This window comes from Mustela lutreola, chromosome 16 (genome assembly GCF_030435805.1).
Source record: "Mustela lutreola isolate mMusLut2 chromosome 16, mMusLut2.pri, whole genome shotgun sequence".
In the NCBI taxonomy this organism is placed as follows: Eukaryota; Metazoa; Chordata; class Mammalia; order Carnivora; family Mustelidae; genus Mustela; species Mustela lutreola.
The window spans coordinates 50,194,513-50,209,797 of record NC_081305.1 but is presented as its reverse complement, the minus strand read 5'-3'; the positions used below and the strand labels follow the sequence as shown (position 1 = coordinate 50,209,797).

General features: G+C 45.7%; 1 protein-coding gene across 1 annotated transcript in view; it reads left to right on the top strand.

Annotated features, from left to right (window-relative positions):
- Positions 1-15,285, top strand: part of LOC131818862 (leukocyte immunoglobulin-like receptor subfamily A member 6) — a 37,369-nt gene that overhangs the window by 2,147 nt on the left and 19,937 nt on the right. Inside the window, 2 exon segments of the mRNA XM_059153614.1 lie at positions 19-266; positions 269-355. Coding sequence (XP_059009597.1) covers positions 19-266; positions 269-355 — 335 coding nt within the window.

Genomic DNA, 15,285 nt, shown 5'->3' with positions numbered 1-15,285 from the left:
CTCAGTTCAGAACCAGAGCTGGACAGCCCCTCACCCGCCCTTTCTCTCCCTAGGACAGCTGCCCTACAGACCCTCCCTCTCGGTGCAGCCGCGATGCATGGTGGCCCTAGGAGGGAATGTGAACCTGCTGTGTCAGTCACGGAGCTCTGTGGACACTTTCCTTCTGTCCAAGGAGGGGGGAGTCGATCCTCCGCTGCGCCTTAGATCACAGTACCGAGCTGGGCAGCACCGGGCTGAATTCCCCATGAGTCCTGTGACCTCAGACCACGGGGGACCTACAGGTGCTACAGCTCCGCCAGCACCTCCCCCTACCTGTTGTCACAGCCTAGTGACCCCCTGGAGCTCCTGGTCTCAGGTGAGAGTCGCTGACTCTGTCCCCTCTGTGTCCCAACATTGTCTTCAGGACCCTGTGTCCATGAGGGCTCTGGTCTAGGATGGAAGTGAGGGGCCCCAAGGGAATGTCAGCAGAGGGGTCTACCCCTTCACAGTGCAGGAGGGAAATAGGGTCTTCCCACCCTTGCCTAACCCTCACCCACAGCACCAGAATTGTCCTGGTGGAGGAGGGCCTTTGGGTCCACAGGGCACATGAGGAGGAAGAGTGTGTGCAGCAATAAGGTGTCAGGGGAAGCTCCAGCCTCTCCCCCGCCCAGCCCCACACTCCTGTCTTTTCCTCAGGACCCTCTATGGGTCCCGGCCCCATAACCACAGGGCCAGGCTCAGCTGACTATGAGTCACAGGGGCTGCTGTCCAGTGGCTTTTCTTCTAGGCTTCCAGAGATGCCAGGGAGACCTCGGGACTCCAGGGGCTCTGAGGCTGTTGGAGGGGCCTGGGGTGGTCATGGCAGAGGGAGGTGGAGGGGCCCAGTAGGGGAGGAGAAGGCAAGTGCAGTGAGGAGTCCTGCAGGCCTTACACCTCACCCTTGCTGACCTCAAGAGGCTCTGAGGGTGAATGATGGTCTCTGTCAGCCTTAGTGGGTGGGTCCATGGGGAGTGGAGGCTGAGCTGCCCCTTCAGGTCAAGGGCCTCTGGAGGTGCTGGCTGGCACATGCCCCTCCCCTGTGTGGACCTCAGTTTCCCCAAGTGTAAAGGAGAGAGTCGTGGACAGAGTAGATTTCCCATCAGACCATGACTCTGATCCTGGGAGAGGAGGGCTCACGGTGAAGACCCCCGGGTAGTGATCTATGGGTCCTTTTGCAACAATGACAGTGACATTGTAGGGGGAGGGGAGGGAGGACAATGACCGGGGGCATTCAGGTAATAAGGAGGGAGGATAACTCCGGGGGCATTCAGTTAATAATTACTGAATCAATAATAATTCAGTAAATAAGGTCCCTGAAAGGACCATCAGCTCCAGAAGAAGATGCAGAGACAGGCTGTGCCCCAGGAAACCCACAGTTGGGCTCCAGTCCCAGCCCTGCCGCCTCCATGCTGGGCGACCTGAGACACATGAATGACCTCTCTTTGTCTGTTTTCTGTCTGTGGGGTGGGCAGAGGGGCAGCAGTCTGCTGGGTGATCATTGCCGGGGTCAGAACTGAGTGCACAGAGCCAAGCATGTTCCTGGCACACTGTAGGCGCTCAGTTAAATGGCATCACTGGCTAATTCATGGTGTAGCTCCTGCCCAAGGTCCCCACTGGTACCTGAACATCCTCATTGTGGCCGCAATGGCCTTCATCCTGCTGCTCAGCCTCCTCATCTGCCTCCGGGTTCGACACTGGCATCAGAGCAAAGGCAGGAAGTTGCGTGAGAAGGGAAGGGCATGACGGGCTCCAGGGGTGGTGGCTCTCCCATCGGCCGAACAAGGATGGGCTCAGGGCAGCGGCCAGAGGGAAACCAGAGTGGTGGGAAAGGCCAGTGTGGGAGGACACTTGTGCAGAATCTCAACCCAGAGAACCTAAAAAGAAACCCCGAGGTCGGTCCCCACGTCCCAATTGAAGGTTTTCCCCTCTTTTGATCTGTAGATATGGAGAATCACCCAGACAGTATGTGTGAAGGGCACCTTTCCCTGGAATCAAAAGGGGGGGGTCGTACCCTCCCAGCCGAGAGGAACACGGATTCCCAACGTCCTGCAGGGGCTGCAGACCCAGAGCCCAAGGACAGAGGCCTGCACGACAGGTAACTCCTGCCCGCAGTCCCCCAGACTCCCACCCACCTGCCCCTGCTATGCCTCCTAACACACTGTCTCCTCCCCAGATCCAGCCCAGCTGCTGCCACCCAGGAGGAGAGCTTCTGTGAGATGAAGGGGGATGCCCTGGGGGTGGGCTGGGAGGGTCTTGGGGAGGGGTTGAGGACTGAATTCCCACATACCCCTCAGCCCACTGCTGAAGCCCCGGGATGGCAGATGTCCTAACTGGGAGGAGGGCAGAGTCTGTAGCCCTGAGAGGAGGGCTCAGGGAACTTGCCAAGAGACACACCCCGTTCTGTCCCAGCAGACGCTGCCATGCAAGACACTCAGCCTGAGGAAGGGGTGGAGCTGGACCATCAGGTGAGACCCCCAGCCCTCGAGCAGACCCCAGGGCCCTTGTGGTACCAAACAGAATCCAGTGGACACTTCTGTGTCCTCACACCACCCAATCTTAATAGTGTCCTTCAAAGGCCTTCACACTCCTTGGGCACCCAGGATCAGCCCACTGTGACCTCGTGGGTCCTCCTCTGTGCTCCTCTTATCTGGCTCCCCAACCACTGCCTGACTTCTGTTGTTGGGGTACATGCCCATGTCTCAAGAGGGTGCATGAAGAAATGATTTTCCCACTGGTCACTAAGTCCCTTCATTCATTCAGCCAGCAAAAGACACAGGGAGTCCAGCATTTGCCAGCCCACCTAGTGCTGCTGGCATAGCTGTGAGCAAATCTGACCACCCTCCATGAGTTCACTTTGTGGGTGGTGGACAATATACAAGGAAGTGGGCAGCATCCTTGAGAGCAATGTGTGGCCAAGGAAAATAAAGCAGGGTACAGAGTAGCAGGTGCAAAGTTCCTGAGGCAGCAACATGCTTTATCAGGAGCATGGCCCATGCAGCTACAACCAAATGAGCAAGAAACTCTTTCCGGAATAGAATCAGAGCCAGAGTTGAATCACACGCCCCAAGGCTCTGGAAGCCCCTGGAGAGTTCACCAGGAACGTGACCTAATGGGCAGCAAAGTTTGAAGCATCGCTCTGGCAACCATGGGGAAAATTGTCTGAGGTGGTCGAGGGGAATCAAGGAGACAAACCTCCCTCTCACAGTCTGTCCACAGCAGAACACACAAGATGAAGACCCCCAGAGACCAACGTATGCCCAGGTGAGCCTGTCAAGATCAAGATTCAGGTGGGGACTGGCCACTTCTCCTTTCCCTGTGTCAGAGGGATTACTGGACTCGGAGGACAGACAAGCAGAGGAAAATGGGCAGACGGACTGTTAGGTGGGTCCCTTCTCCAAGAGTTCAGGGTCCCCCTCCTCAATCACAAACCTCCCCTCTCTTCCCCACTGTAGGTTGCTGCATATGACACCCCCCAGGATGTAACCTACACCCAGCTTCACGCCTTGACTCTCAGACAGGAGACAAGGGCATCCCCTCCCTCCCAATTAGGGGAGCCCCCAGCAGAGCCCAGTGTGTATGCTGCTCTGGCCATGCACAAGCCCAGGAGGGGTCCTGATCCCACATTCCATGGAGGGTGACCACAGGGACCTTGGAAGGCACAGGAGTTGCCCACAGTTGGTGTCACCTAATGACGATCCCAGCCAGCCTGGACTCTTCACATGGACCAGTAAGAACTCCTGGGCCCCTCTGGGAGTCACTGATTCTGCCATCAAAGATAGTAATACCCCTACACTTTGGAAATCAAAGCAACAGACTTCCCAATTACCCATGAATGAAATGAGAAAATCCAAATGGAAATGAGAGAATGTTTACAGTGAAGGACAGTGTAAATGTTACACATCAAATCTATGAAATGGGAAAATAAGAACAAAGAACCAATTTATTAGAACAGAAAAAGACACAAATAATTGACAGAACCTATTCTATCGAGAATTTGGGAAAAGAATAGCAAGTTATTCCAAACAAAGGTAGAAGGCAGAAAATAATAAAGACAAGACATAGCTAGTAATGAGGACAAATTTAAAAATAGAGAAAAATCAATGAAGCTGAAAGTGTTCCTTTTTGTAAGCAATGGTCACATTTATAAATCTTAGCCACAAAACCAAGGAAAGAGAGAGAGAGAGAGAGAGAGAGAGAGAGGAGGTACACATCATTATTAGGATGGCATCCCATCCTACAGACTTTAAATTTAGAATGGAACATTATTAACTCCTTTATGCTGATATTTGAGACATGTAGATGAAATGGATAAAATTCTCAAAATAGAAGCTACTAAATTGATGGAGAAGTAGAAATTATGTATCACCTTATGAATACATTGAATGCATTGACTGTGATCAAACCGTCCCCCATCTGAAGTATGTGGAAACTGAGAGAAATGGAGAGCAGAGTGGTGGCTGGCAGGGTTGGACTGTGGAAATGGGGAGGTGCTGGTCAGGATTATAGGCAGAACAAGGTCTCCACAGTTGTAAGACCACAAGTTCTGGGGATCTCATATACAGCTGATGACCGTAGCTCATAACATTGTATCCTATTCTTGAATGTTGCAAAGAGAGTAAATCTAAATGTTCTCATCACATACAAGAAAGGCAGCTGTGGTACGTCATGGAAGTGTGAGCTAACCGCTTGGGGATAATCATTTTGTTATATTTGTGTCTGTTGAGGAAGCTTCATTGGCAATTGCTCCAAACACTTACCCCTTGAGGAAACACACACATGCTTACACACATGCATACACACAAGCATATACACACACCAAAATTATACAAGCCTTTCCTGAAAATAAAAAGGGAGGAAACAATATTGGATCAGGCCAGGGAACTGTGAACACCAAAAAACTGGCAACGTAATTGCAGAATGAAAAAGGTGTGGAAATTTCTCTCACATAAACGTAGATGTACATCTCTATACAATATGTTCACAAATAAAATGCAGCAATAGGACTCTACATCATGAACACACTGGATTTTGGGGGAAGGGGAGAAAGACAGTAGCTTAACTCAATCAATATAATCTGACACATTAACAGAATAAGTGAAAATGATCATCTCACAAACCAGAGGCAGGGGTTTGGGAAGATGGGTGGAAAGGTGAAGGGGATTAGATGTACCAACTTCAAGTTACATAATAAATGAGCGCCAGGGGTGAAAATTACACTTTAGGGAATATAATCAGTAACATTGTAATTATTTTTTGTGTTTCACATTTTAATTGGATTTCTTAGAGTGAGCACTGCCTAATGTATATAAATGCTAATTCACTATGATGGACACTTGAAACTAATATCACATGTTAACTATAAATCAAAATTCAAAAATTATGTATTATGGGGGGAGGAGTCAAGATGGCGGAGAAGTAGCAGGCTGAGACTACTTCAGCTAGCAGGAGATCAGCTAGATAGCTTATCTAAAGATTGCAAACACCTGAAAATCCATCGGCAGATCGAAGAGAAGAAGAACAGCAATTCTGGAAACAGAAAAACAACCACTTTCTGAAAGGTAGGACCGGCGGAGAAGTGAATCCAAAGCGACGGGAAGATAGACCCTGGGGGGAGGGGCCGGCTCCTGGCAAGCAGCGGAGCAACCAACCACAAAATCAGGACTTTTAAAAGTCTGTTCCGCTGAGGGACATCGCTCCAGAGACTAACCGGGGCAAAACCCACATGGGGTCAGCGTGGCCTCAGGTCCCGCAGGGTCACAGAAGGATCGGGGGTATCGGAGTGTCGCAGAGCTTGCGGGTATTGTAACGAGAAAGCCGGCTACAGAGACAGAGCCAACAGTAAGCTCGCAGCTCGGGGTGACCTTGAACTGGTCGCAGGCTCGGTGAGCTCAGAGCGCGGCCAGAGGTCAGGCAGACGGGAGTAACTGGGTGCTGTTCTCTGAGGGCGCACTGAGGAGTGGGGCCCTGGGCTCTCGGCTCCTCCAGGCCGGAGACCAGGAGGCCGCCATTTGTATTCCCGTCCTCCAGAACTCTACAGAAAGCGCTCAGGGAACAAAAGCTCCTGAAAGCAAACCAGAGCGGATTACTCACCCCGCCCTGGGTAAGAAGGTGTAATTCTACCTGGGGCAAAGACACTTGAGAATCACTACAACAGGCCCCTCCCCCAGAAGATCAACAAGAAATCCAGCCGAGACCAAGTTCACCTACCAAGGAGTGCGGTTTCAATACCAAGGAGAGCAGCAGAACTCCAGAGGAGGAGAAAGCCAAGCACAGAACTCATGGATTTTTCCCTGTGATTTTTTTTTTAGTCTTGCAGTTAATTTAATTTTGTTCTTTTTCATTTTTTGTTTGTTTTTTATTCTCGCCTTCGGGTAAAATTTTTTTTTAACTGTTACCTTTTTCTTTTTTAACGATTTTTTACTAGTTTATCTAATATATATATATATATATATATATATATATATATATATATTATATTTTTCTTAGGTGTTTTCTTTTTTTAAAATTATTTTTTTTCTTTTTTCTTTTTTTTCTTTCTTCCTTTTTGAACCTCTTTTTATCCCCTTTCTCCCCCCTCACGATTTTGGATCTCTTCTAATTTGGTTAAAGCATATTTTCCTGGGGTTGTTGCCACCATTTTACTATTTTACTTGACCCTTCATATACTCTTATCTGGACAAAATGACAAGACAGAAAATTTCAACACAAAAAAAAGAACAAGAGGCAGTACCGAAGGCTAGGGACCTAATCAATACAGACATTGGTAATATGTCAGATCTAGAGTTCAGAATGACAATTCTCAAGGTTCTAGCCGGGCTCAAAAAGGGCATGGAAGATATTAGAGAAACCCTCTTGAGAGATATAAAAGCCCTTTCTGGAGAAATAAAAGAACTAAAATCTAACCAAGTTGAAATAAAAAAAGCTATTAATGAGGTGCAATCAAAAATGGAGGCTCTCACTGCTAGGATAAATGAGGCAGAAGAAAGAATTAGTGATATAGAAGACCAAATGACAGAGAATAAAGAAGCTGAGCAAAGGAGGGACAAACAGCTACTGGACCACGAGGGGAGAATTCGAGAGATAAGTGACACCATAAGACGAAACAACATTAGAATAATTGGAATTCCAGAAGAAGAAGAAAGAGAGAGGGGAGCAGAAGGTATACTGGAGAGAATTATTGAGGAGAATTTCCCCAATATGGCAAAGGGAACAAGCATCAAAATTCAGGAGGTTCAGAGAACGCCCCTCAAAATCAATAAGAATAGGCCCACACCCCGTCACCTAATAGTAAAATTTACAAGTCTCAGTGACAAAGAGAAAATCCTGAAAGCAGCCCGGGAAAAGAAGTCTGTAACATACAATGGTAAAAATATTAGATTGGCAGCTGACTTATCCACAGAGACTTGGCAGGCCAGAAAGAGCTGGTATGATATTTTCAGAGCACTAAACGAGAAAAACATGCAGCCAAGAATACTATATCCAGCCAGGCTATCATTGAAAATAGAAGGAGAGATTAAAAGCTTCCAGGACAAACAAAAACTGAAAGAATTTGCAAACACCAAACCAGCTCTACAGGAAATCTTGAAAGGGGTCCTCTAAGCAAAGAGAGAGCCTACAAGTGGTAGATCAGAAAGGAACAGAGACCATATACAGTAACAGTCACCTTACAGGCAATACAATGGCACTAAATTCATATCTCTCAATAGTTACCCTGAATGTGAATGGGCTAAATGCGCCTGTCAAAAGACACAGGGTATCAGAATGGATACAAAAACAAAACCCATCTATATGTTGCCTCCAAGAAACTCATTTTAAGCCCGAAGACACCTCCAGATTTAAAGTGAGGGGGTGGAAAAGAATTTACCATGCTAATGGACATCAGAAGAAAGCAGGAGTGGCAATCCTTGTATCAGATCAATTAGATTTTAAGCCAAAGACTATAATAAGAGATGATGAAGGACACTATATCATACTCAAAGGGTCTGTCCAACAAGAAGATCTAACAATTTTAAATATCTATGCCCCCAACGGGGGAGCAGCCAACTGTATAAACCAATTAATAACAAAATCAAAGAAACACATCAACAATAATACAATAATAGCAGGGGACGTTAACACTCCCCTCACTGAAATGGACAGATCATCCAAGCAAAAGATCAGCAAGGAAATAAAGGCCTTAAATGACACACTGGACCAGATGGACATCACAGATATATTGAGAACATTTCATCCCGAAGCAACAGAATACACATTCTTCTCTAGTGCACATGGAACATTCTCCAGAATAGATCACATCCTCGGTCCTAAATCAGGACTCAACCGGTATCCAAAGATTGGGATCATTCCCTGCATATTTTCAGACCACAATGCTCTGAAGCTAGAACTCAACCACAAGAGTAAGTTTGGAAAGAACCCAAATACATGGAGACTAAACAGCATCCTTCTAAAGAATGAATGGGTCAACCAGGAAATTATAGAAGAATTGAAAAAAATCATGGAAACAAATGATAATGAAAATACAATGGTTCAAAATCTGTGGGACACAACAAAGGCAGCCCTGAGAGGAAAATATATAGCGGTACAAGCCTTTCTCAAGAAACAAGAAAGGTCTCAGGTACACAACCTAACCCTACACCTAAAGGAGCTGGAGAAAGAACAAGAAAGAAACCCTAAGCCCAGAAGGAGAAGAGAAATCATAAAGATCAGAGCAGAAATCAATGAAATAGAAATCAAAAAAACAATAGAGCAAATCAACGAAACTAGGAACTGGTTCTTTGAAAGAATTAATAAAATTGATAAGCCCCTGGCCAGACTTATCAAAAAGAAAAGAGAAAGGACCCAATAAATAAAATCATGAATGAAAGAGGAGAGATCACAACTAACACCAAAGAAATACAAACTATTATAAGAACATACATGAGCAACTCTATGCCAACAAATTTGACAATCTGGAAGAAATGGATGCATTCCTAGAAACATATAAACTACCACAACTGAACCAGGAAGAAATAGAAAGCCTGAACAGACCCATAACCAGTAAGGAGATTGAAACAGTCATTAAAAATCTCCAAACAAACAAACGTCCAGGGCCAGATGGCTTCCCGGGGGAATTCTACCAAACATTTAAAGAAGAACTAATTCCTATTCTCCTGAAACTGTTCCAAAAAATAGAAATGGAAGGAAAACTTCCAAACTCATTTTATGAGGCCAGCATCACCTTGATCCCAAAACCAGACAAGGATCCCATCAAAAAAGAAAGCTATAGACCAATATCCTTGATGAACACAGATGTGAAAATACTCAACAAAATACTAGCCAATAGGATTCAACAGTACATTAAAAGGATTATTCACCACGACCAAGTGGGGTTTATTCCATGGCTACAAGGTTGGTTCAACATCCGCAAATCAGTCAATGTGATACAACACATCAATAAAAGAAAGAACAAGAACCATATGATACTCTCAATAGATGCTGAAAAAGCATTTGACAAAGTACAGCATCCCTTCCTGATCAAAACTCTTCAAAGTGTAGGGATAGAGGGCACATACCTCAATATCATCAAAGCCATCTATGAAAAACCCACCGCAAATATCATTCTCAATGGAGAAAAACTGAAAGCTTTTCCGCTAAGGTCAGGAACACGGCAGGGATGTCCATTATCACCACTGCTATTCAACATAGTACTAGAAGTCCTAGCCTCAGCAACCAGACAACAAAAGGAAATTAAAGGCATCCAAATCGGCAAAGAAGAAGTCAAATTATCACTCTTCGCAGATGATATGATACTATATGTGGAAAACCCAAAAGACTCCACTCCAAAACTGCTAGAACTTGTACAGAAATTCAGTAAAGTTTCAGGATATAAAATCAATGCACAGAAATCAGTTGCATTTCTCTACGCCAACAGCAAGACAGAAGAAAGAGAAATTAAGGAGTCAATCCCATTTACAATTGCACCCAAAACCATAAGATACCTAGGAATAAACCTAACCAAAGAGACACAGAATCTATACTCAGAAAACTATAAAGTACTTATGAAAGAAAATGAGGAAGACACAAAGAAATGGAAAAATGTTCCATGATCCTGGATTGGAAGAATATATATTGTGAAAATGTCTATGCTACCTAAAGCAATCTACACATTTCATGCAATTCCTATCAAAATACCATCCATCTTTTTTAAAGAAATGGAAGAAATAATGCTAAAATTTATATGGAACCAGAAAAGACCTCGAATAGCCAAAGGGATATTGAAAAAGAAAGCCAACATTGGTGGCATCACAATTCCGGACTTCAAGCTCTATTACAAAGCTGTCATCATCAAGACAGCATGGTACTGGCACAAAAACAGACACATAGATCAATGGAACAGAATAGAGAGCCTGGAAATAGACCCTCATATCTATGGTCAACTAATGTTCGACAAAGCAGAAAAGAATGTCCAATGGAAAAAAGACGGCCTCTTCAATAAATGGTGCTGGGAATATTGGACAGCCACATGCAGAAAAATGAAATTGGACCATTTCCTTACACCACACAGAAAAATAGACTCAAAATGGATGAAGGACCTCAATGTGCAAAAGGAATCCATCAAAATCCTTGAGGAGAACACAGGCAGCAACCTCTTCGACCTCAGCCGCAGCAACGTCAAAGGCAAGGGAAGCAAGGGCAAAAATGAACCTATTGGGATTTCATCAAGATCAAAAGCTTTTGCACAGCAAAGGAAACAGTTAACAAAATCAAAAGACAACTGACAGAATGGGAGAAGATATTTGCAAACGACATATCAGATAAAGGACTAGTGTCCAGAATCTATAAAGAACTTAGCAAACTCAACACCCAAAGAACAAATAATCCAATCAAGAAATGGGCAGAGGACATGAACAGACATTTCTGCAAAGAAGACATCCAGATGGCCAACAGACACATGAAATAGTGCTCCATATCACTTGGCATCAGTGAAATACAAATCAAAAGCACAATGAGATATCACCTCACACCAGTCAGAATGACTAAAATCAACAAGTCAGGAAATGACAGATGCCTCATGGATGCGGAGAAAGGGGAACCCTCCTACACTGTTGGTGGGAATGCAAGCTGGTGCAGCCACTCTGGAAAACAGCATGGAGGTTCCTCAAAATGTTGAAAATAGAACTGCCCTATGACCCAGCACTTGCACTACTGGGTATTTACCCTAAAGATACAAACGTAGTGATCCAAAGGGGCACATGCACCCGAATGTTTATAGCAGCAATGTCCACAATAGCCAAACTATGGAAAGAACCTAGATGTCCATCAACAGATGAATGGATCAAGAAGATGTGGTATATATACACAATGGAATACTATGCAGCCATCAAAAGAAATGAAATCTTGCCATTTGCCACAACATGGATGGAACTAGAGCGTATCATGCTTAGCGAAATAAGTCAAGCAGAGAAAGACAACTATCATATGATCTCCCTGATATGAGGAAGTGGTGATGCAACATAGGGGCTTAAGTGGGTAGGAGAAGAATCAATGAAACAAGATGGGATTGGGAGGGAGACAAACCATAAGTGACTCTTAATCTCACAAAACAAACTGAGGATTGCTGGGGGGAGGGGGTTTGGGAGAAGGGGGTGGGATTATGGACATTGGGGAGGGTATGTGCTTTGGTGAGTGCTGTGAAGTGTGTAAACCTGGTGATTCACAGACCTGTACCCCTGGGGATAAAAATATATGTTTATAAAAAATAAAAAATTAAAAAAATAAAAAAGAAATGAAATCTTGCCATTTGTGACAACATGGATGGAACTAGAGCGTATCATGCTTAGTGAAATAAGTCAAGCAGAGAAAGACAACTATCATATGATCTCCCTGATATGAGGAAGTGGTGATGCAACATGGTGGCTAAGTGGGTAGGAGAAGAATAAATGAAACAAGGTGGGATTGGGAGGGAGACAAACCATAAGTGACTCTTAATCTCACAAAACAAACTGAGGGTTGCTGGGGGGAGGGGGTTTGGGAGAAGGGGGCGGGATTATGGACATTGGGGAGGGTATGTGCTTTGGTGAGCACTGTGAAGTGTGCAAACCTGGTGATTCATAGACCTGTACCCCTGGGGATAAAAATATATGTTTATAAAAAATAAAAAATTAAATTAAAAAAAAAGAGGATATGAAGGATGAAAAATAAACTTCAAGTCTCTCAAAAAAATTATGTATTATAAGTTGGTTAATTGAACATAATAATAAAAATTTAAAATTAAGTAATAATCTCAACAGATGAGACAAAGCTTGTGATAAAACACTCCAACAATTCATAATGCACACAAAAGCTCATCAGAAATAAAAAGGATTTTCCAACTATTCATGCAGCCATGGTTAGCAATCAGCACCTGGCTTCATCTTCAAAGGTGAGAAGTTGAAGTTCTTCTCTCTGTGATGGGGATGATTCAAGTATGTTTCTTATGACCGTTTGTATTCAGCACAGCATTCAGTTCATATAATTGGAGGTACCAACCAATCCTTTTTTTTTTTTCAATTTATTTATTTTCAGAAAAACAGTATTCATTATTTTTTCACCACACCCAGTACTCCATGCAATCCATGCCCTCTATAATACTCACCACCTGGTACCCCAACCTCCCACTCCCCCGCCACTTCAAACTCCTCAGTTTGTTTTTCAGAGTCCATAGTCTCTCATGATTCACCTCCTCTTCCAATTTACCCCAACTCCCTTCTCCTCTCTAACACCCCTTGTCCTCCATGATATTTGTTATGCTCCACAAATAAGTGAAACCATATGATAATTGACTCTCTCCATGGTGTCAGCCCCTCGGGATACTCTCCTGGACAGAAGCCTCCCCACCTGCGGGCACCACTCTGCTGTTTCCTGTGCTCACCTGAGCACCTCCATGCCCCTTGGTGCACATCTGAGACCTAGGAGGGGCTGAACCTGGCTCATGGGGATCCCCAAGGAGGATGTACCACATGTCCATGTGCACTGGTGTCCACTCTCCTTTTTGTGTTGATGCTGGTCCAGTGTCCCTGTGTCTGCTTCTCACACCTTCTAGAGCAGCACCTGCAGATGATGACAAAGGAAACTCAGGTGACAGGGCCGCCTGACTCAGAAACCGTCCTCCTTCTCCTGTGTGCATTGGGTCAGACTGGATTCACAGGGTCCTGGTGGGGCACAAGCTCTGGGCACTCCCAGGTCTTAGCATATTTTCAATCAGTCACATTTATATTTTTGTTCATTTATTTATTATTTGTTTATTTACTTATGTAGTTCTTCTTCCCATCTCCATCCACACTGCATGCAGGCAATAACGGTGTTCCTATGACCCAATGACTGACCATCACCTTTCGTGGATACATATTTATATGCCTGTTGTAGATGTGTGCACACAGATCTCTCTCTCTCTCTCTCTCTCTCTCTCTCTCTCTCTCTGTGTGTGTGTGTGTGTGTGTGTGTGTGTGTGTCTGGGACTGTGGATATCTGTAAGTAAATGAAGAATGAATTAATAAACATAGCCAAGGAGGAATACTGTAGGTACAGAATAAAGTGCAGACCCTGAAGGAAGGGAGCTGGTTGACATGGAGGGAGAGGGATCCGACCCCAGACATGGGCCCCTCTGTCCTCCTGACAGTCAGGAGCCCCTGGCACCAGCCCCTTATCCATGGACACTGCTGGGACCCCGACTACTGAATAAGTGGGAACTGTCATCTGCAGGGACATGAGCTCAGGAGGTCTTGTGTCCCAGACTGAGCAGAGGACATGCGAGGACATGATGATTTCTGTGCTGGGAGGCTATCTTTCTCTGCAACCCTGAGCTGGTGGGGCACAGCCAGAATCTATCCCGAGTGACTCAGAAGCAGAGTCTGAAATCAAAGAAAACAAGGAGGCTGAAGGAATCCAGTGAGGAGAGCAGAGGAAAGCCCCCTAGTGCAGAGAAGGGCTAGTTCAGGAACTGTACAAAACCACATAGTGACAGGGATAGAGGGATAGAGACACAGAACAGAGGACAGGCTGGACGGGGTTCTCTAGCTCCTTCCATCTGCTTCCATATTCCCTGCAGAAGCTGCTGGCACTATGAGCCCACCCCAAAACAAGTCAGACCCCAGCAGTAGTGAGTAGGAAAAATTCTCAGTGATGGGGCTGGTGTGGAGTGGGTATCCTGTGTGGGGAAGCAGGTCCCCTGGGTGGACATGCAGGATCCTGGGTGATTTGGGTCCTCTCTGACCTCTCTGTCCTCATTCCTAGCCTCGGACCCCAGAGATTACACTTGGAAAATCTGACCTGCGTGGGCATGGCTGTCTTGATCCAGGTGGTCCTCAGGATTCTGCTGCTAGAGGCTCAGCACAGCCAGAGAAGGACCCCAGATGCAGCCAGGAGCTAAACACGAGGGGGAACAAAGCCACCATTCCATCTGGCAAAGCTGTGAGCATGCATCTCGGGTGCCCAGAGAGATCTGGAAGAAAGCCTGCAGCTCATGCTTGCTGATCTGTCTGCTGACAACATCGAGGGGGAGCATGGTTCAGGTGCTGGACATGTCTGGGCTGCTTCCTGCCCAGGACTTGTCCCCTGTGACCTGTGGTGCTTTCCCTCCTGCACTTTGGACATCCTTGACTGCCCCCGTCTTTCCTCATGCCTGTGACTTGGGGGTTCCTCCCACACAGCACAGCTGGTTAATACCTTCCTACAGCGGCAGCTCTGGTACACTTTTGTGGGATTCATTTTCCTTCACTTTCCATTTCCACCTTCCCTGATGGGCGCTATTGCCCTCCGTCCCTTCAGTGCAAAACATAGACTATAAATAAGTGGGTGAAAATCAGGTCTACTTTGGAACAGATGAATCCAAAACCGTTCTCTGAACCCTTTCTGGACTCACAGAACTCTTCTGTCTTCATGTGGCGACACCTGGTGGAATCTTCCAGAAACACCATCAGTTTGAGCGAGCTTTGGGGTGTTTGAGGTGTAGCCAGGTGGGGAGCTGCTACACTTGACCCCAACGAATATGTGGGTTTTCCTTTTTTTTTTTTTTTTGAAGTAGTGATTCATAGCATTTGCCCATTTCTTTGGTGTAAACACGCCGTCATCGGCAACATCAAGGAGCCATGTGAACCCACTGTGCACCCAGGTGGAAGTCATGGATACACTGTCTTCATGAGTGAGTGTGATCCAGCTGTGGGCTCATCTCACTGGTGATCCCAACGTGCACGTGTGCCTACCTGTATCGTAAACATCCTGGTATTTTCCAGCTCAGTGTAATGCCACGGT